Raw genomic sequence first — 23,029 nt, forward strand, 5'->3', positions numbered from 1 at the left:
ATATCTTGTCTTTGCAGTCTATTCAATTGAATATAAGTTGAAATGGATTTGCAAATCATTGTATTCTGTTTTTATTTACCATTTACACAACGTGACAACTACACTGGTTTTGGGTTTTATAGATACCGCCATTATAGCACCTTTTTTTTTGACATCCCTAATATATACTCATTAGAGATGCGCGGATAGGCAATTATTTCATCTGCAACCGCATCACAAAAGTCGTCACCCATCCGCCATCCACCCGAACTAACATTTGATCAAAACCGCACCCGCCCGCACCCACCCGTTGTTATATATCTAATATAGACGATGCAAGGCATTAGTGAGGTTATAAAGCTTTTGCCTGTTAAAGAAAGGAGACTGATCCAATGCAGCAGAGACATTCAATGCGTGCCACGCTGTCACGGCCCAGACGCACACCAGTGCGCAATCATCTGGGAGCCGCGCTGAGCGCACCTCCAAGCGCGCTCGCGCCACTCAAACTGCTGCAGGCAGCTGCGTTCTATCTTGTTTTAACATCCTGTGGCACTCTTCTGGGATCACGGCGGACGAAACTGCTCATGCTCAGGGTGTTTGTGGAGGTTCGAGGTTTTGCACAAATGTGATGCACCATGTTAGATGTCCCGGTTTTGTGACTGTCGTAGACATAAACAGCGTCGCAGCTCTTGCAAATCACGTAGCCAGCATTACTATCATCCTGATTTACAACCTCATAAAAACGAGTCCACGCTGAACTTTTCTGGCCTTTTTTTCCCCTGGTCTTTAGTATTCCCTTTTTTAGTTTGTCGCGTACCACGTTTGCTGCCGGCGTTGCCATCTTTTTTTTTTTTCTTCTTCTGTTGTGGCGTGCTACAGGTGCCTGCTCGTTTTTCATATGTGGGTAATATATATTTCCGAATTGGTTTAACTGCCACCCGCCTGAATCTATTTAAAATCTAATTTTTTTTTATTTCAACCGCCCGACCCGCGGATAAAATCAATTTTTTTTTTATTTCAACCGCCCGATCCGCGGATAATCCGCGGACTCCGCGGTTGTGTCCGCAAACCGCACATCTCTAATACTCATATATATTTTACACAATTGACACACAAGTATTGTAGTCACATCTCTACCTACCGTGCTGTTGGAAAATACCACAAATAGAGTTTCTACAGTGTTACTGCAACATACACACAATAACAAGCGGGAATTGTAATGTGAGTTTCATTTGCTCTCATTAAGTAATCAAAGAGTCGCCATAACCGACATCAATAGTTAACTTGTATTTGGACATTCATGATCATAGATAGTCAGCACAAAAAAGGTAGCCTATTGCTCATCACACAAATAGTAAAATGCAGTCAGGCTGGTTACATCCACTTTTCAAGGAAAAAAAAAAAAGATTTGCATAATGCACCTAATCTTTTCACATGCCTGCACAGACATGCCTGGCAGGAACCACAAGGGCCCGCAGAAACTAACATTGAACTTCGCCTTTTTACGCGCCGTGTGTGAATCTCCACCCAATGGAGGAAAAGGGCGCGTTCTGTAATCATTCCTAAGCTACTGTATATGCAAATTATGTCGCAGTGTTGTTTACCTTCTTCCATTCAGTCTCCCTGTAGGCTCATGCACATACAGTACAGCCATATTGTACCATAAGCATCTTTTGTAGGGATGTTCTAATCGGGGCTTAATGCTGCCAATTCCGATAGTGATCATCCATGAGTGTGATCGGCTGATGCTAATACGGATCACGTTACCATGAATTGATTTACGTGGACCCCGACTTAAACAAGTTGAAAATCGTATTCGGGTGTTACCATTTAGTGGTCAATTGTACGGAATATGTACTGTACTGTGCAATCTACTAATAACATACCTGCCAACTTTTGAAATCAGAAAAACCTAGTAGCCAGGGTCCAGGGGCCGCAGGCCCCGGTAGATCCAGGACAAAGTCCTGGTGGGGGGTTCAGGGCTTCGCCCCCCGACGCAAAATGATTATTAGCATTCAGACAGGTTAAAATGTTGCTAAAACCATCACTTTTCTATGCTAAATGGTTCCGTCTTCATGACATCGGCGATACTTTTTGAGGATTCTGTTCCAAGACACTGAATAATGTTTGATGTTTTGGTTCGACCACATCCATATTTTTTGGCGATTTTCGAGTCGGGAAACATTTTCCGAAATAACTGTCCCATGTGATCAGCCAGTGCGATTGGAAGTCCATGCTCAATTATTGCCTCCGTAAATAAAACTTCGGCATTTATCACATCCAAAGAATCTGTTTGGGCGACGAAAAACGTTGAACGTTTTCCACTTGTATCGCTAGCAACGGCATTAGACTTGTGTTTTTTTGTCCCAACGTGGTCTTTTACATCGCTAATTGCTCCGTGTCCGATCGAAAAATCGTGTCTGCACAAGGTGCAATTCGCGTAGTTTTCACCCTTTTTGGAACAGATAATTATTCCCGCATACCTGCCAACTTTTGAAATCAGAAAAACCTAGTAGCCAGGGTCCAGGGGCCGCAGGCCCCGGTAGGTCCAGGACAAAGTCCTGGTGGGGGGTTCAGGCTTCGCCATCACTTTTCTATCAGTCACAGTGACTTTTCAAAACAAAAATATTACAGCAAAAATCATATGGGTTGATTGACATGTTTATTCTGTAAGCTAACTTCAATAGTTTGAAATTATTTTGACAGTTAATGCCAGTTATCCTGTCAACCTTTCACAAGACTTCAATTTGTTCATTGAAAGTATAAACAGTATAAACACTTTTTACAGTAAACAAATGGTAAAACAGTACTAAACAATTCCATTAAAAAAAAAATTGGTGTCATTATTAACTTTCTGTCCAAGCTTGTATAATCTACTGCCTTGTTCAATTGTATAAAATATTCTGTGCCTAAAATTCACATTTCTATCACAATTATCATACTGTAAACATGGTAAGCTAACTTCATTAAAATTAATAGTCCTGTCAATAGCATGGAATTACAATTCAAATGTAGTTTTTTTGTAAGCCTTTCAAAATAATTCAAAATATGAAAAATTAATGAAAATTAATTGAAGCCATCAGACACTTGAAAAGTGGCACATCACATCTCTAATGTAATCATTTGAACTTTTCAACAGAAATAGCACTGCAAAAATATTAAGGACATACTTCTGTATTTTGGTAGTTATGCTGTCAATATTTAACAAGATTTATTCAACTTGGACTTGAAAGCATAAATAGTATAAACACTTTTAACAGTATAACAGTACTAAACAATTCCAATAGATAACATTGGTGTCGTTACCTTTTTGTGGCTAAAATCCGAAAAACGTTGAAAGTTTTCCACTTGTATCGCTAGCAACGGCATTAGACTTGTGTTTTTTTGTCCCAACGTGGTCTTTTACATCGCTAATTCCTCCGTGTCCGATCGAAAAATCTTGTCTGCACAAGGTGCAATTCGCGTAGTTTTCACCCTTTTTGGAACGGATAATTATTCCCGGATAGGCTTTTGAATATTCTTCACGGAATGACTGCAGTTTTCTTTTCGGTTTAAGACTCGTATGCGATTTTTCTCCGGCTGATTCCATGATCGTTCGCTCGTTTGGAAACAATGGCAACAGGTGCCTCGTGCTTGGCATTCGGAATGGCTCGATAGGAAGTTACGGGAAGCAGTGTCGATTGTCATTGTTGTTACGCGATTTCGTGAATAAAACTTTTTTTTAAATATATTTTTTTAATTAATGAAAAACCGTATTTTTTATCACTGCAACCGTAACCCGGAATAGGTTGATGAAAACCGTACTAATTACGGGAAAACCGGAGTAGTTGGCAGGTATGTGATAAAAGTTTCAATTAATCAATCAATCAAACGTGTATTAATTGTACTTGTATTTATGTGCTATTAACAGTTGAACAATATCAACACTTTAACAATTCTTCTCAACTAGAGGAGAAATATAATCTTAGAGAAAAATTTAATTTAAAACATTTGTATGCACGTACAACACTTAAAACCTTTAGCATATATGTACTGTATGTGGAATTTAATTATAGCATGGATTAAGTAAAGAAATCAAACAAAGCACCAATATGATTCTGAGACTGTTCCAACTACAAGTGTTCACAAAGTACAAAGAAGAACAATTATGATGAACATCTCGAACCCTTTTTTTTTCTTTTGAGAAAAAGATTATTTATGTATTTAATATTTGTTTACTTCCTATGGTAAATTATTTATTTATTCACTGTTCTGTTACAACAGAGAACAAAGAAATTGGATAAAATTGCTATGGTATGAAAAGGGCTAGGGTTAAATAAGCTCTGCTTCTTCCTACTCCTTTTCGGACGTGCTGTAATGAAACAACTGGAAATATGTGATGCATTACATTGTGTCGTATGCATGTTCCAAATAAACTGAAACTGAACTGAACACAATATTTAAACTAGTTCCTTAACCTATTTTATTACATACAAGTGTTTAGTCTAAACCAGGGCCCAGGTGTACCCAAACACAGCGATTATAAGCGTACAGCTACACAAAATCTTAAAGTTGAATCCCACACCACCAATATTTAAGGTAGTGGAGAGCATCAACTTTAACAGATGGCAACTTGTTAGCCTTGCGAAAATGCCATCAATGTTATTTATAAAATAACTAAACACAGACAAAGAGTATTATCTACTACTCATTTAAATCCTTTGTTTTCCCCCCCTAAAAGTCCTCCTGTCTCCAAGGAATTAAACCTTCAGTTTGTAAACATTTGCTTTATTTTTCTTTCCTTTACATGTTTTGCAAAAGACAGTATTTGCTCAACCAGATGGATGTTTGAAATTGTTGAGATTTGTTGAAAGTGCCTTGGTTTTTATTAGGGCTGAAACGACGCGTCGACGTCATCGGTTACGTAAATACGTCAACGCCGTTTTTGTGCGTCGACGCGTCGCATATATACGTCTCACTACCGTCATGGCGGCGCGCAAAGCAGACGATGCGAGCGGTGCGAGCGAGGGGAAAAAAGCACGCCAAAAGTCGTCAAAAGTGTGGGAGTATTTCAATAAACGGCCTAATATAATGTTGTTGTATGCAGAGGAAATGGCCTATCATAGCAGCACAACGGCTATGAACGAACATTTGAAAAGAAAACACCGACAGTGTTCTTGCCATCACCATCAACTAGTCAATCGTCCGCGTGAGTATACGTTGTCATCATTACACAAAAACATGAATGTGTCATTTGTATCTGCGTTGTAAATTCATAAACTAAAGCACCGTTTCGCTCTGAGAGGCGCGTTTGGCGTGCCTGTTCAGTGTTTACAAAGACGCGCTCCTCTTTAACGCTAACGTTAATTAGTTGTGCAAATACCTTTTTACAACATTAACAGTTACATATACTATGTACAAACAAACAATTAACTTTCACTTTAATCATACTATCATTGTTGTGTTATTAAGCAAAATAAGCAATACTTTTACTTTTGTTGAAATGTTTACACTGTTACAGAATATTTCGTTTTGCACTTTTTTGTATTGGATGTTTATCTTTATTTTTGCACATTTTAGCAAATAAGCAATACTTTTACTTTTGTTGAAATGTTTACACTGTTGTTACAGAATATTTCCGTTTTGCACATTTTTGTATTGGATGTTTATCTTTATTTTTGCACATTTTAAAGCAAAATAAGCAATACTTTTACTTTTGAAATGCTTATACTATTGCAGAATATTAAGATTTGCACTGGATGTTTACTTTTACATTTGCACATTAAAAAGCAAATAAGCTACTTTTAATTTTGTTAAATGTTAAAAGTTTTAAATGTTTACATTGTTACAGAATATTTTGTCATGTTGTTGTCAATGTTGACTGAGTGGCCATACTTTTTTTTTTTGTAAATAAAAGCCATGCCTTTTTGAAAAAACTGGCCTACATTTATTTTTTCATCTTCATTTTAAATACAAAAATAATCGGTAAAAGGAAAAATAATCTATAGATTATTAGAAAAAAATAATCTATAGATTAACCGATTAATCGAAAAAAATAATCTGTAGATTAATCGATAGAAAAATAATCGTTAGCAGCAGCCTTAGTTTTTATGTACATTGAGAATATATGTTTGTATGTACATTGTTCAATAAAAAAAAATAAAAAATAAAAAAATAAAAAAAATTCTTTGCATGTAATGTGTTTACATCACATATTAGTTTCACATTTGAAGTTGAATTTCTGGCATGAATGTACTTTTGCACGACATTCTATTTTTTTTTTTTACTTTTACCTGTCATTTTGACAAAATAATACTATTAAAAAGGATGCAACATGTTACCACATATGTCAGCAGCCAAATTAGGAGCCTTTGTAACCCGTTTTGCGATGGTTCTATTATCATTTATATCCCAAATAATATATTGTCATTTATATCGTTCTCGCAGGAGTCTGCAATATAGATTAGAGGTTATACCACCCACACCTGGAGTAGTTCTAAAGGGTTCGTTTGGGTTGTGTCCAAGAACACTGAAGTTATGAGTAAAGAAGTAAGTTTCTCACCTCATGGCCACGTTACTCCCATCTATGACAATATTCCTCAGCGCGTCTTCCTCACCGCCCTCCTCTTGGCTCGGAGAAGAAGCGAGCGGCAGCATCACGGTGGGTTCCGCGTACCGGCCGCCCCCTTTGGTGACCAGGACAGACACGGTGGTCACGGGCGCCCGCTCGGCCAGCAGGTCGGCCCTCATCCGAACCAGCTCGCCCAGGACTTTGTCGGTGTCCACGCCGGGGCCGAACTTCTTCAGCACGGCAGTGACCTGCGCCGTGGAGTATCCCAGCTTATGGAAGAAGTCCAGCTGGGTGTCGTCCGGCTCATCCGGAGGACGCGTTCCGCCTGCGGTCTCCATTGTGTCACAGGCGGGACGGGTTGAGATCCATCCAGGAGGACTCAGTCTTCAGACTGCTTGTGCTGGGGATGGGAGTCCTCAAATGTGTACTTGACAAGTTCATCCTCTCTTCCTGGGTGCAGCCTCTTCCTGTTTGGGGCCACGCCAGAACATTGTCGGTGAATTTAACAGAGATGTGTCATTGGCAAACCAGTCCAGTCTTTTGAACGGCTCTTTCAAGGAAATTCACAGTTGCAAGCCATTCCTTTGAGAGACGTTTTTTTCCATGCACATGCAGATCTTGCATCAACCGGCTGACAACTAGACTAGAAAATGAGTCAGGGACAAAGAAAAAAGCATTTGGATTAACTTTTTTTAAATTATTTTAACTTTAAATTATTCCGATTGTATGCACATGCAGATATATCGTCACCCGGCTGGCAACTAGACTAGAAAATGAGTCAGAGACAAAGAAAACAGCATTTGGATTAACTTTTAGAATTATTTAAACTTTTAATTATTTATTCCGTTTTTTTATGCTCATGCAGATATATCGTCACACGGATAGCAACTAGACTAGAAAATGAGTCAGGGAAAACAGCATTTGGATTAACTTTTAAAATTAATTTTAACTTATTTTTATTTATTTATTCAGTTTTGTATGCTAATGCAGATATATCGTCACCCGGCTGGCAACCAGAATAGAAAGTTAGTCAGGGACAAAGAAAACAGCATTTGAATTAACTTTTTTTAAATTATTTTAACTTTGAATTTTATTTTTTTTATTGATTCCGTCTTTCATGCACATGCAGATCTTGCGTCACCCGGCTGGCAACTGGACTAGAAAATGAGTCAGGGTCAAAAGAAAACAGCATTTGGATGAACTTTAAAAATTATTTTAACTTATTTTTATTTATCTATTCCGTTTTTTATGCACATGCAGATATATCGTCACCCGGCTGGCAACTAGATTAGAAAATGAGTCAGGGACAAATAAAACAGCATTTGGATTAACTTTTTTAATTATTTTAACTTTTAATTATTATTTTTTTATTGATTCCGTTTTTCATGCACATGCAGATCTTGTGTCACTCGGCTGGCAACTGGACTAGAAAATGAGTCAGGGACAAAGAAAACAGCATTTGGATGAACCTTCAAAAAAATTTTTAACTTATTTTATTTATTTATTTATTCCGTTTTTTATGCTTGTGCACATATATATATATATATATATTTTTTTTTTTAACATTATTGTTAAATTACTGCAGGACTTTATAGACTACATTTATTTTACTAACATTATTGTTAAATTACTTCAAGACTTTATAGACTACATTTATTTTACTAACATTATTGTTGAATTACTGCAGGACTTTATAGACTACATTTATTTTACTAACATTATTGTTAAATTACTGCAGGACTTTATAGACTACATTTATTTTACTAACATTATTGTTAAATTACTGCAGGACTTTATAGACTACATTTATTTTACTAACATTATTGTTAAATTACTTCAATACTTTACAGATTACATTTATTTTACTAACATTATTGTTAAATTACTGCAGGACTTTATAGACTACATTTATTTTACAAACATTATTGTTAAATTACTGCAGGACTTTATAGACTACAATTATTTTACAAACATTATTGTTAAATTACTGCAGGACTTTAGAGACTACATTTATTTTACTAACATTATTGTTAAAATTACTGCAGGACTTTATAGACTACATTTATTTTACTAACATTATTGTTAAATTACTGCAGGACTTTATAGACTACATTTATTTTACTAACATTATTGTTAAATTACTGCAGGACTTTATAGACTACATTTATTTTACTAACATTATTGTTAAATAATGTTAGTAAAATAATTATTATTGTTAAATAATGTTAGTAAAATAACGTTTTTTTTGGATTCATTTTTTAAATTATTTTAACTTTTAATAATTTTTGTATTTATTTATTCCAGTTTTTTAAGCTCGTGCAGATATATCGTCACCCGGCTGGGAACTAGACGAGAAAATAAGTCCGGGACAAAGAAAACAGCATTTGGATTAACTTTTTAAATATACTTTTTTTTTTAATTCCGTTTTTTTTTTATGCTAGTGCAGATACATTGTCAGGGACGTTAGTTTTACTTTTGTTTTCATTTATTTATTTGTATCCACTTTTCTGGTTAAATTGTTGTGGTATGTAAAGAAGTTACCAGGTAGGGTATTAATGTAGAACACATTTTTATTATGACTTTTTGTTTTATTTTCACTTTTTATTAGGCTGTGAAAACCAGAGGTGGGTAGTAACGCGCTACATTTACTCCGTTACATCTACTTGAGTAACTTTTGGGATAAATTGTACTTCTAAGAGTAGTTTTAATGCAACATACTTTTACTTTTACTTGAGTATATTTATAGAGAAGAAACGCTACTTTTACTCCGCTACTTTTACTCCGCTACTTTTATCTACATTCAGCTCGCTACTCGCTACTAATTTTTATCGATCTGTTAATGCACGCTTTGTTTGTTTTGGTCTGTCAGACAGACCTTCAAAGTGCCTGCCTTACTGGTGACGTTTCACTTCGTTCCACCAATCAGATGCAGTCACTGGTGACGTTGGACCAATCAAACAGAGCCAGGCGGTCACATGACCTGACTTAAACAAGTTGAAAAACTTATTGGGGTGTTACCATTTAGTGGTCAATTGTACGGAATATGTACTGTACTGTGCAATCTAATAATAAAAGTTCCAATCAATCAATCAAAAATGTGAAGGAAAAAAGACCCTTTTTTTTATTTCAACCGTACTTCCCGTCAAAAGCCTAAAGACTGACTGCACAGTTCCTGTCTTCACAATAAAAGTGCCGCTCCATCGCGCTTGCGCTTTCAAAATAAGAGTCTCCGAAAGCCAGCGCAAACAAGCTAGCAAGCTACGAAGTTTGCCGCCAATGTATTTCTTGTAAAGTGTATAAAAACGAATATGGAAGCTGGACGAATAAGAAGCCAAAAACCAACCACTTTCATGTGGTATTAGACAAAAAGGAGTAACTTTTTTTCTCCTCCATTTGAAAATGTGGACGTTATCATCACTACTGTCTGATTACAATCAATGCAAGTCATCAGAATCAGGTAATACACCAACTTATATTCTTGTCTTCGTGAAAGAAAGGAATCTATATGTGTTAAACATGCATGTATATTCATTAAAACACCTTAAACATGTAAACAAAAACGGCAAAATAAATATAAATTATATACTGTATATATCAATGTATGTATATATATATATGTGTACATATATATATGTGTATATATATATGTGTGTGTGTGTGTGTGTGTATATATATATATATATATATAAATATATATATATGTGTGTGTGTGTGTGTATATGTTACTCATCAGTTACTCAGTACTTGAGTAGTTTTTTCACAACATACTTTTTACTTTTACTCAAGTAAATATTTGGGTGACTACTCCTTACTTTTACTTGAGTAATGAATCTCTAAAGTAACAGTACTCTTACTTGAGTACAATTTCTGGCTACTCTACCCACCTCTGGTAGGATATTAATGTAGAACACATTTTTATTATGACTTTTTGTTTTATTTTCACTTTTTATTAGGGTGTGAAAAATGACCAAAAAAAGTCGATTACTCACAAAAAAAGAAAAGGTTTAGCGTTGATGCGGCGTAAGTGCGCATGCTCAGTAGCCATTTTTTTTAATGGGTCGCAATGTTGTCCTTCCAAGAGCCATAAATCCCATTTGTGATATGTAACATTTCTGAGAAATGACATAATGGCTGCCAAGAAATAGTTTTCAATAGAATGATAGATATTGTAATTGGTACTGTAGTTACCTTAGTCAGCAGCACGACGAAGCAAAATAACGCCACGCCTATTTTTATAGTGTCGTAAAGTACAACCACAGTCGTGTCTTAAAAATTAATTATTAGGTTTAAACAAACTTTTCGACACGGAATCTGATAGGCTAGTAGCCGTATACCTAATAAAGTGACCGCCGAGGCTCTGTACGTACACGTCGGGCTCTGTACCAAAGAGCGGCAATTAACTCCACAACTCATGTGGGAAACTGAATGAAGGGCCACTTTACTTCATTTTGTCGGAGATTTTTATACTAACCTACAGGACATTTTATACACGAATAAGCGTTCCAATGTCTGACAAGTGTCAAGGTGCCATTTTTTTCCCTTAAGTATCACTTCGTTTGAAAAAAGTCGTCGCCTTCACGTCAACTTGTTGAAAAACAGACCTTACCTTGTAAGTCCCGACAAACATTCAAAAGCGTGTACACTTTGTCGACTCCATAATTGTGTTCTTGTTTAAGACTGAAGTGGCATGCACCTTGTTAGGCGATTTGATCTATTTGGGGTTGCGGCGGCTTCCGTAGTTACAAACCTGTCGCCTGACGTGTTTGTCTGCGCTATGCTGCCATCTAGTGGGTAAAAATGAGAACTGCAGGTATATTTTATCTACTGTACTTCGCACATACTTTCAAAATAAAACTATCAAGATCAGGGGTGCTCACACTTTTTCTGCAGGCGAGCTACTTTTCAATTGATCAAGTCGAGGGGATCTACCTCATTCATATATATCATTTATATTTACTTATTTATGAAATATATGTTTTTGTTAACAAGTTAAAGGTGTTTAATGATAATGCAAGCATGTTTAACACATATAGTTAATGATGTTAAAAATTAAAGGTGTTTAATGATAATACAAGTATGTTTAATACATATAGTTAATATTGTTAACAAGTTAAAGGTGTTTAAAGATAATGCAAGCATCCATCCATCCATCCATCTTCTTCCGCTTATCCGAGGTCGGGTCGCGGGGGCAGCAGCCTAAGCAGGGAAGCCCAGACTTCCCTCTCCCCAGCCACTTCGTCCAGCTCCTCCCGGGGGATCCCGAGGCGTTCCCAGGCCAGCCGGGAGACATAGTCTTCCCAACGTGTCCTGGGTCTTCCCCGTGGCCTCCTACCGGTCGGACGTGCCCTAAACAACTCCCTAGGGAGGCGCTCGGGTGGCATCCTGACCAGATGCCCGAACCACCTCATCTGGCTCCTCTCGATGTGGAGGAGCAGCGGCTTTACTTTGAGCTCCCCCCGGATGGCAGAGCTTCTCACCCTATCTCTAAGGGAGAGCCCCGCCACCCGGCGGAGGAAACTCATTTCGGCCGCTTGTACCCGTGATCTTGTCCTTTCGGTCATAACCCAAAGCTCATGACCATAGGTGAGGATGGGAACGTAGATCGACCGGTAAATTGAGAGCTTTGCCTTCCGGCTCAGCTCCTTCTTCACCACAACGGATCGATACAGCGTCCGCATTACTGAAGACGCCGCACCGATCCGCCTGTCGATCTCACGATCCACTCTTCCCTCACTCGTGAACAAGACTCCGAGGTACTTGAACTCCTCCACTTGGGGCAAGATCTCCTCCCCAACCCGGAGATGGCACTCCACCCTTTTCCGGGCGAGAACTCATTCATATATATAATTTATATTTACTTATTTATGAAATATATGTTTTTGTTAACAAGTTAAAGGTGTTTAATGATAATGCAAGCATGTTTAACACATATAGTTAATGATGTTAAAAATTAAAGGTGTTTAATGATAATACAAGTATGTTTAATACATATAGTTAATATTGTTAACAAGTTAAAGGTGTTTAAAGATAATGCAAGCATGATAACACATATAGTTAATATTGTTAACAAGTTAAAGGTGTTTAAAGATAATACAAGCATGTTTAACACATATAGTTAATATTGTTAACGAGTTAAAGGTGTTTAAAGATAATACAAGCATGTTTAACACATATAGATTCCTTTCTTTCATGAAGACGTGGGGATCTACCTCATTCATATATATAATTTATATTTACTTATTTATGAAATATATGTTTTTGTTAACAAGTTAAAGGTGTTTAATGATAATGCAAGCATGTTTAACACATATAGTTAATATTGTTAAAAATTAAAGGTGTTTAATGATAATACAAGTATGTTTAATACATATAGTTAATATTGTTAACAAGTTAAAGGTGTTTAAAGATAATGCAAGCATGATAACACATATAGTTAATATTGTTAACAAGTTAAAGGTGTTTAATGATAATACAAGCATGTTTAACACATATAGTTAATATTGTTAACGAGTTAAAGGTGTTTAAAGATAATACAAGCATGTTTAACACATATAGTTAATATTGTTAATAAGTTAAAGGTGTTAAAAGATAATACAAGCATGTTTAACACATATAGATTCCTTTCTTTCATGAAGACAAGAATATAAGTTGGTGTATTACCTGATTCTGATGACTTGCATTGATTGGACAGTGGTGCTGATTACGTCCGCATTTTCGAATGGAGGAGAAAAAAAGTCCTCCTTTCTGTCCAATACCACATGAAAGTGGTTGGTTTTTGGCATCTTATTTGTCCAGCTTCCATACTCCTTTGTATACACTTTACAAGAAATACATTGTCGGCAAACTCCGTAGCTTGCTAGCTTGTGCACGCCAGCTTTCTGAGACTCTTATTTTGGTAGCGCAACTGTGCAGTCGGTCTTTGGAGTTTTGACGACAGGTACGGCGCCAGAGTCTGTTGAAATAAAGTGTTTCTCGCCTTCCAGTCGGTAATTTTAATGAGCTGGCAGCAGCCAGCGTCATCTCAGAAGACCCTCGGGTGCCGTGAATGTCAATCAAGTGACGAAAGTGACGTCATAGTGAAGATTTATGATCGCTCATTTTTAGGACTATTTTTTTAATGCCTGTCTGGTGATCGACTGACACACCCTCCGAGATCGACCGGTAGCTCGCGATCGACGTAATGAGCAGCCCTGATCAAGATTCTATGGACGCGGTTTGGGGATATACTACATTTGTGTATGTAAATTTACTCATTGACTGATATCCAGAAATTACCAACAACTAACTGCATTTTTTTACATATTTCTACTCAGAAATTAACAATGTATTCTTACATTGTGACTCTTATAAAAGCCACTTAAATCATTTTGCAGAGCACAATAATAACATTCAGTTATGTGGAATTCCACATTAAATGATGTGGCGGGCATTTGCCAACCTTGGGACCTCCGATTTCGGGAGGTAGGGGGTGGGGGTCGGGCGTGGTCGGGGAGGAGTATATTTACAGCTAGAATTCACCAAGTCAAGTATTTCATATATATATATATATATATATATATATATATATATATATATATATAAGAATTACTTGACTTTCAGTGAATTCTACATATATATATATATATATATATATATATATATATATATATATATATATATATAAGAAATACTTGACTTTCAGTGAATTCTAGCTATATATATATATATATATATATATATATATATATATATATATATATATATATATATATATATATATATATATATATATATATATATATATATAAAAGAAATACTTGAATTTCAGTGTTCATTTATTTACACATATACACACACATAACACTCATCTACTCATTGTTGAGTTAAGGGTTGAATTGTTCATCCTTGTTCTATTCTCTGTCACTATTTTTCCAACCATGCTGAACACCCTTTCGCAGGTACCCAGAAAGGTTTCGAGTACCACCAAAAAAACTGAATCTCTGAAGACAGTATAAAAATCTGTGTTAAAGGTGTACAAATACTGTTTGTATAATAAGCATGTTATTTTTTTTACAAATGAGGGTTAAGAGTTCAGTACTAAAAAAAAAAAGAAAAGAATGTGGCTTAAGTACAGTTTTTTAATTGAGCTGCTGCATTTTTTGGTTGGGTTGTTTATTTATTTTGAGTAACTTCTATACATTTCTAAAAGGGGAGGAATGTAATAGTGATCTATGTTTGTCTGTTGCCATCTCCTGGTGAATGTTGGCTATAGCGTACTTGGGTTACTTTTTGGTTGGCCAACGATTTACGTGGTGTTGCGCACCTGACGTCACTCAGGTCCGCATGGAGCTGGAGGGGGCGTGGCTTCCAGCTCCGCCTGAATTTCGGGAGATTTTCGGGAGAAAATTTGTCCCGGGAGGTTTTCGGGAGAGGCGCTGAATTTCGGGAGTCTCCCGGAAAATCCGGGAGGGTTGGCAAGTATGGTGGCGGGCCACTTAAAACAATGTGTCAGCTCATATAAAACGAGGCAGTGGCCCACATAAAATGACCAATAGGCCACATGACATGACGTGACGTGCCAGGCCACTTTAAGGATTTGGCGGAACACATAAAATGACATGCAGGCCATTTTAAATAATGTAGGGGACCACATGAAATGGCGACGTTGTGAACCACATAAAGGGATGTAGCAGACCACAAAAAATAAAGTGGCAGACTACATAAAATGACGTGATGTGCCACATTAAATAATGTGGCGGTCCACATAAAATTACAAAGCATAATATGGCTGACCACATAGAAGAATAAAACGACGTAAAATGACGTGACAGGCCACATAAAATAAGGATGCGAATCATATCAAATGATGTGGTGGACCACTTTTAACAATGTGGCAGACCACAATAAACAATGTTGTTGTTATTATTGTGGTTTTATTGGCCCACCACAAAATAATGTGGCAAATCACATATAGTAAAACAACGTAGAGGGCCACATTAAACAATGGCGGACCGAAAAAAAAATGATATGGCGGGCGGCCCACTTAAATAATGTTGCAGAGCACAAAAATAACATTCAGTTATGTGGAATTCCACATTAAATGATGTGGCGGGCCACTTAAAACAATGTGGCAGCTCATATTTAAAAAATGACCGGCCACTTTAAAGATTTGGCGGACCACATAAAATGACATGCAGGCCACATTAAATAATGTAGGGGACCACATCAAATGGCGACGTTGTGAACCACATAAAGGAACGTGGCAGACTACATATAATGACATGATGTGCCACATAAAATGATGTTCAGATAAAATGATGAGGTGGACCACTTTAAATAATGTGGCAGTCCACATAAAATGACATAGCAGGCCACTTAAAATAATACGGCGAACCACATAGACAAATAAAACGACGTGGCGGAAGGCAAAATAAAATGACGTGACAGGCCACGTAAATTAATGAGGCGTGTCACACAAAATAATGTGGTGGGCCAAATAAAACAATGTAGCAAATCACATATAGTAAATTTTTTTTTTTTTTTCTCAGTGTACATGAATGAAGGTGTGTGTTGCTGGACCCGACTTGGACATTATCTGGACTGGACCTGGTTTAAAAAAAAAAAAAAAAAACTTTAAACGAAGCTAATTTCATTTACAACCAGGTCTGGTGAAGATAAGGTCCTTTCTTTCCTTTTTTTTTTTTTTTTTTTTTTTTTTTATAGATAAGATAAATAAATATTTTCTTGGATAAAGAGGAAAGTAAAACATTATAAAAAATAATTACATAAGGGAGAAAAAAAAAAAAAAAAAAAAAAGTAATTACCGTATTTTCCGCACTATTAGCCGCACCTAAAAACCACAAATTTACTCAAAAGCTGACAGTGCGGCTTTTAACCCGGTGCGCTTTATATATGGATTAATATTACGATTCATTTTCATAAAGTTTCGATCTCGCAACTTCGGTAAACAGCCGCCATCTTTTTTCCCGGTAGAACAGGAAGCGCTTCTTCTTCTACGCAAGCAACCGCCAAGGTAAGCACCCGCCCCCATAGAACAGGAAGCGCTTCTTCTTCTACTGTAAGCAACCACCCGCCCGCGTAGAAGAAGAAAAAGCGCGCGGATATTACCGTACGTTTCATTTCCTTTGTGTGTTTACATCTGTAAAGACCACAAAATGGCTCCTACTAAGCGTCAGGGATCCGGTTCATGAAAAGACGCAATCTCTCCATCCGCACACGGATTACTATTTCACAGCAACTGATATTCCTGTGAACCGCACTGTGGATACAACGGGAGCACGTACGGTGAATATTCGCACCACAGGGAATGAGAAGTCATCCTTCACTGTGGTTCTAGCTTGCCATGCTAATGGCCAGAAACTTCCACCCATGGTGATATTCAAAAGGAAGACCTTGCCAAAAGAGACCTTTCCAGCCGGCGTCATCATAAAAGCTAACTCGAAGGGATGGATGAAGAAAAGATGAGCGAGTGGTTAAGGTAAGTTTAAGTTTACGCGAAGAGGCCGGGTGGCTTTTTTCACGCAGCTCTGTCCATGTTGATATACGTATGTTTGTGATTGCACATTTGCGTACATTTTGGGAGTGAACAGAATTGTTAGAACGCTGGTTTTTAATATATTATTAAAGTTTGACTGACCTATCTGACTGTTTTTTTGACATTCCTTTAGCGCAGTTAGATGCGGCTTATAACACGGGGGCGTCTTATAGGTGGACAAAGTTTTGAAATATGCCGTTCATTGAAGGCGCGGCTTATAACCCAGGGCGCCTTATGGTGCGGAAAACATGGTAAATGAAAATGTTAGTGGACCAGCAGCACAAACAATCAAGTGTGCTTCAGGGACTGTGTTGTGTCCCTTGCAGAAGTGTTGTCCATGTTGTGGGAACCAGAATATTGATAGCGGAAAGAAACAACCCCTTTTGTGTGAGTGGGTGTGTATGAGTGGGGGAGGGAGGTTTTTTTTGGGGTTGATGCACTAGTTGAAAGTGTATCGTGTGTTTTTTTCTATGTTGATTTAATTAAAAAAAAAATAAAAAAAATAAAAAAAATCACATATAGTAAAACAACATAGCGGGCCACTTAAATAATGTTACAGACAACAAAACAACATTAAATTATGTGGAATTCTACATTAAAGATGTGGCGGGCCACTTAAATAATGTTACAGACCACAAAACAACATTAAATTATGTGGAATTCCACTTTAAAGATGTGGCGGGCCACATAAAACGATGTGGCAGCCAGTGTTGGGTTAGTTACTGAAAACCAGTAACTAGTTACAGTTACTAGTTACTTTATTTCAAAAGTAACTCAGTTACTATCTCAGTTACTTAAACCAAAAAGTAATGCGTTACTGTGAAAAGTAACTATTTAGTTACTTATATATTTTTAAAAAAAATTTTTAAGGCCCCATTTAATGCCCTTTTAGCCTTCATTTTAGTACTGTTATTACACTGGAGAATAATACAATCTGTTGATCAACTTGACATGCATTTGCATCACTGAACTCTGCTAAGCAATGTGCTCTACATACAACACACAAAGACAAAGATATGTTTTAAAGGGCCAATTTGTTTCAGACCAGAACAAATTGACAAAACTATTTGAAATAGCTGCAACTTAACATACATAAGTAACAAACAGCATAATAACAACATAGCTGTAAAACAAGAAAGGCACACACTACATACATAAAGCCTAACCAGGCGTTTTTTTTATCTCAAGGAATTCTGAAATAAAATCATGTCTGAAGCCCAGAACACTCTACACATTTCCCCACTTAGTTTAGAGAAAAGGAAATATTAGCCTGGCCCACTAGTATCCCTCTTTAGGTTTGTGAACTTTATAGTCTAAACAATTAGAGTGATGTGATAATCAAACACTCTAAAAGTCTAAAATGAAAGAGTATATAAGAGAATTGACAGAGTGTGTGTACCTTCAGTGCAGGCCCGGCCCTAACTAATCTGGCGCCCTAGGCAAGATTTTAGGTGGCGCCCCCCCCACATCGGCAGTGAAGTGTATATACTCACAAGAAACCGAATAGCTTTGTCTTTGACCTTTTTTTTTTTACTTACAACTATACCTAATATACTATATTAGGTATAGTTGTAAGTAAAGGGGTGGACAAGTGACTATTACCTGCAGGGCAAACATTAGCTAACCAGAAGGCAATAACAATGTAAACAAAAAACACCTGCTTAAAAGATCTAATACAAATGTCCCTGAGGAATGTAAGGTGGGAGTACTGTAATTACCTAACGTTACATTATTATTTTCCATAACAATTTAGCCCCCTCCACAATATTAACCCGACGTTAAAACAGAACTAGCTATTTATTGATTAGCAATTGCCGAATCATGTAACATTAGCTTAATGCTAAAAAGCCAGGTTACTATCACATTCTGTAACAGACAAATAATTTCATGTAGGCTAACGTTACCTACCTGCTACCTCTGTCTTTTCTCGTTTCTCCTCCTCTTCTTTTCTCTTTTTTCTTCCCTGGGCACCTGACAGTTTTGGCCGTTTTGACATCTTGTGTTGATTTTTTGATGTGGTGATGTCCAAAAAGAGTCATGATACGGGAAGGGAGGGGGCGCACCGTGCGGGGGCGGCGGGGAGGGGGGGTTGTAACAAATAATATTTCTATTAATTAGGCTTTACTTTGCATTTTAATTAACGTGGGATTATTTTTTGTATTTAGAAATAATAGTACCAACTTTTTTTTTTTTTTTTTTTCTCCAACATTTGTGGCACTGGCGTGGCGCCCCCTGATGGACGGCGCCCTTAGCATTTGCCTATACGGCCTATGCCACGGGCCGGCCCTGCTTCAGTGTGCAGTGCCTCATTAAAATCCAGCCGCTGTTGGAGGTGGAGGTGAAGTGTGTGTCTCTTTACTAGCTTCGTCGAAGCATGTTGTTTTTGTAGCTGTTTCAGCATATTTGAAACTTACATTCAACTAAAATGTTCTTTTCTTTGTGGTCGATAAAAGAAACGTACTGAAAATATCTCCATTTTAAGAAACTCGGCTTCGGGGTTCGCCATGACGTCTTGATAGTAGACACAGACACGCCCCCTCCCACACACACTCACACACACACACACACACACACACACGTACACACAGACAGCGCGCGGCGCGCCTCTTTTTTGTCGCCTCTTCAGCAGCGCTGCAACACTCAGATCTTCTCAGTTTCTAGCCGATACTACATAAAAAATAACGCAAAATAACGCAGTAACGCATCATGTAGTAACGGTAACGGAGTTACTGAATATAAAAAATAACGCGTTAGATTACTAGTTACCGCCGATAGTAACGGCGTTACAGTAACGCGTTACTTTGTAACGCGTTAGTCCCAACACTGGTGGCAGCTCATATAAAACGAGGCGGCAGACCACCTAAAATGACCTACGGGCCACTTTAAGGATCTGGCGGACCACATAAAATGATGTGCAGGCCACATTGAATAATGTAGGGCAGTGGTTCTCAAATGGGGGTACTTGAAGGTATGCCAAGGGGTACGTGAGATTTTTTTTTAAATATTCTAAAAATAGCAACAATTCAAAAATCCTTTATAAATATATTTATTGACTAATACTTCAACAAAATATGAATGTAAGTTCATAAACTGAACATCAAATCAAGTAGGCTATTCCATTCATTACCATAAAGCCTGAGTTTCCCCCCATGCCGTGATGGTTTGACCCTACCTGGCGGTCAGAGGTGGGTAGTAACGCGCTACATTTACTCCGTTACATCTACTTGAGTAACTTTTGGGATAAATTGTACTTCTAAGAGTAGTTTTATTGCAACATACTTTTACTTTTACTTGAGTATATTTATAGAGAAGAAACGCTACTTTTACTCCGCTACTTTTATCTACATTCAGCTCGCTACTCGCTACTATTTTTTATCGATCTGTTAATGCACGCTTTGTTTGTTTTGGTCTGTCAGACAGACCTTCAAAGTGCCTGCCTTACTGGTGACGTTTCACTTCGTTCCACCAATCAGATGCAGTCACTGGTGACGTTGGACCAATCAAACAGAGCCAGGCGGTCACATGACCTGACTTAAACAAGTTGAAAAACGTATTGGGGTGTTACCATTTAGTGGTCAATTGTACGGAATATGTACTGTACTGTGCAATCTACTAATAAAAGTTCCAATCAATCAATCAAAAGTGTGAAGGAAAAAAAGACCCTTTTATTTCAACCGTACATCCCGTCAAAAGCCTAAAGACTGACTGCACAGTTCCTGTCTTCACAATAAAAGTGCCGCTCCATCGCGCCTGCGCTTTCAAAACAAGAGTCTCTGAAAGCCAGCGCAAACAAGCTAGCAAGCTACGGAGTTTGCCGCCAATGTATTTCTTGTAAAGTGTATAAAAACGAATATGGAAGCTGGACAAATAAGATGCCAAAAACCAACCACTTTCATGTGGTATTAGACAGAAAGGAGGAACTTTTTTTCTCCTCCATTTGAAAACGTGGACGTTATCATCACTACTGTCTGATTCCAATCAATGCAAGTCATCAGAATCAGGTAATACACCAACTTATATTCTTGTCTTCATGAAAGAAAGGAATCTATATGTTAAACATGCATGTATATTCATTAAAACACCTTTAACATGTAAACAAAAACGGCAAAATAAATATAAATTATATACTGTATATATATATATATATATATATATATATATATATATATATATATATAAATGTGTGTGTGTGTGTATATATATATATATATATATATATATATATATATATATATATATATATATATATATATATATATATATATATATATATATATATATATATATATATATATGATATGTGTGTGTATGTTACTCATCAGTTACTCAGTACTTGAGTAGTTTTTTCACAACATACTTTTTACTTTTACTCAAGTAAATATTTGGGTGACTACTCCTTACTTTTACTTGAGTAATAAATCTCTAAAGTAACAGTACTCTTACTTGAGTACAATTTCTGGCTACTCTACCCACCTCTGCTGGCGGTGCCACACGGCACCAACTGTCAATCAACTAAAAGATCCTCTGTGAAGCACAAGCTCAGGTTTCTCACTAAAATGTCTGTCAAAAAGAACTGTGAAAAGAAATGCAACAATGCAATATTCAGTGTTGACAGCTAGATTTTTTTGTGGACATGTTCCATTAAATATTGATGTGAAAGATTTCTTTTTTTGTGAAGAAATGTTTAGAATTAAGTTCATGAATCTCTATTACAATCTCCAAAGAGGGCACTTTAAGTTGATGATTACTTCTATGCAGGGCCGGCCCGTGGCATAGGCCGTATAGGCAAATGCTAAGGGCGCCGTCCATCAGGGGGCGCCATGCCAGTGCCACAAATGTTGGAGAAAAAAAAAAAAAAAAAAAGTTGTTACTATTATTTCTAAATACAAAAAAAATAATCTCACGTTAATTAAAATGCAAAGTAAAGCCTATTTAATAGAAATATTATTTGTTACAACATTACGCCCCCCTCCTCCCCCCGCACGGTGCGCCCCCTCCCTTCCCGTATCATGACTCTTTTTGGACGTCACCACATCAAAAAATCAACACAAGATGTCAAAACGGCCAAAACTGTCAGGTGCCCAGGGAAGAAAAAAGAGAAAAGAAGAGGAGGAGAAACGAGAAAAGACAGAGGTAGCAGGTAGGTAACGTTAGCCTACATGAAATTATTTGTCTGTTACAGAATGTGATAGTAACCTGGCTTTTTAGCATTAAGCTAATGTTACATGATTCGGCAATTGCTAATCAATAAATAGCTAGTTCTGTTTTAACGTCGGGTTAATATTGTGGAGGGGGCTAAATTGTTATGGAAAATAATAATGTAACGTTAGGTAATTACAGTACTCCCACCTTACATTCCTCAGGGACATTTGTATTAGATCTTTTAAGCAGGTGTTTTTTGTTTACATTATTGCCTTCTGGTTAGCTAATGTTTGCGCTGCGGGTAATAGTCACTTTTCCACCCCTTTATATATTAGGTATAGTTGTAAGTAAAAAAAAAGGTCAAAGACAAAGCTATTCGGGTTCTTGTGAGTATATACACAAGGGGGGGGGGGGGGGGGGGGCGCCACCTAAAATCTTGCCTAGGGCGCCAGATTGGTTAGGGCCGGGCCTGCTTCTATGTGTAGAAATCTGTATTTATAATTGAATCACTTGTTTATTTTTCAACAAGTTTTTAGTTACTTTTACATCTTTTTTTCCAAATAGTTCAAGAAAGACCACTACAAATGAGCAATATTTTGCACTGTTATACAATTTAATAAATCGGAAACTGATGACATAGTATTTTACTTCTTTATCTCTTTTTGTCAACCAAAAATGCTTTGCTCTGATTAGGGGGTACTTGAATTAAAAAAATGTTCACAGGGGGTACATCACTGAAAAAAGGTTGAGAACCACTGATGTAGGGGACCACATTAAGTGACATAGCCCCCAGAACTTAAGTCCCACACCTGAGCGATAGACCT

At 37.1% G+C, this 23,029-nt stretch overlaps 1 protein-coding gene across 2 annotated transcripts in view; it reads right to left on the bottom strand.

Annotated features, from left to right (window-relative positions):
- zc3h12ab (zinc finger CCCH-type containing 12Ab) overlaps positions 1–11,233 on the bottom strand; it is a 28,578-nt gene extending 17,345 nt beyond the window's left edge. Inside the window, exons 1-2 of one of the 2 annotated variants that reach the window (XM_061983464.2) lie at positions 11,136–11,233; positions 6,521–6,996 (exon numbers count right to left, since the gene is read on the bottom strand). In XM_061983464.2, coding sequence (XP_061839448.1) covers positions 6,521–6,867 — 347 coding nt within the window. In that variant the 5' untranslated portion in view covers positions 6,868–6,996; positions 11,136–11,233. Of the gene's footprint in view, positions 1–6,520; positions 7,173–11,135 lie in introns of both variants that reach the window. The other variant, XM_061983463.2, reaches the window with a different exon arrangement.
- Between the last annotated feature and the right edge of the window lie 11,796 nt (positions 11,234–23,029).

Source organism: Nerophis lumbriciformis, linkage group LG21 (genome assembly GCF_033978685.3).
Source record: "Nerophis lumbriciformis linkage group LG21, RoL_Nlum_v2.1, whole genome shotgun sequence".
Taxonomy (NCBI): domain Eukaryota; kingdom Metazoa; phylum Chordata; class Actinopteri; order Syngnathiformes; family Syngnathidae; genus Nerophis; species Nerophis lumbriciformis.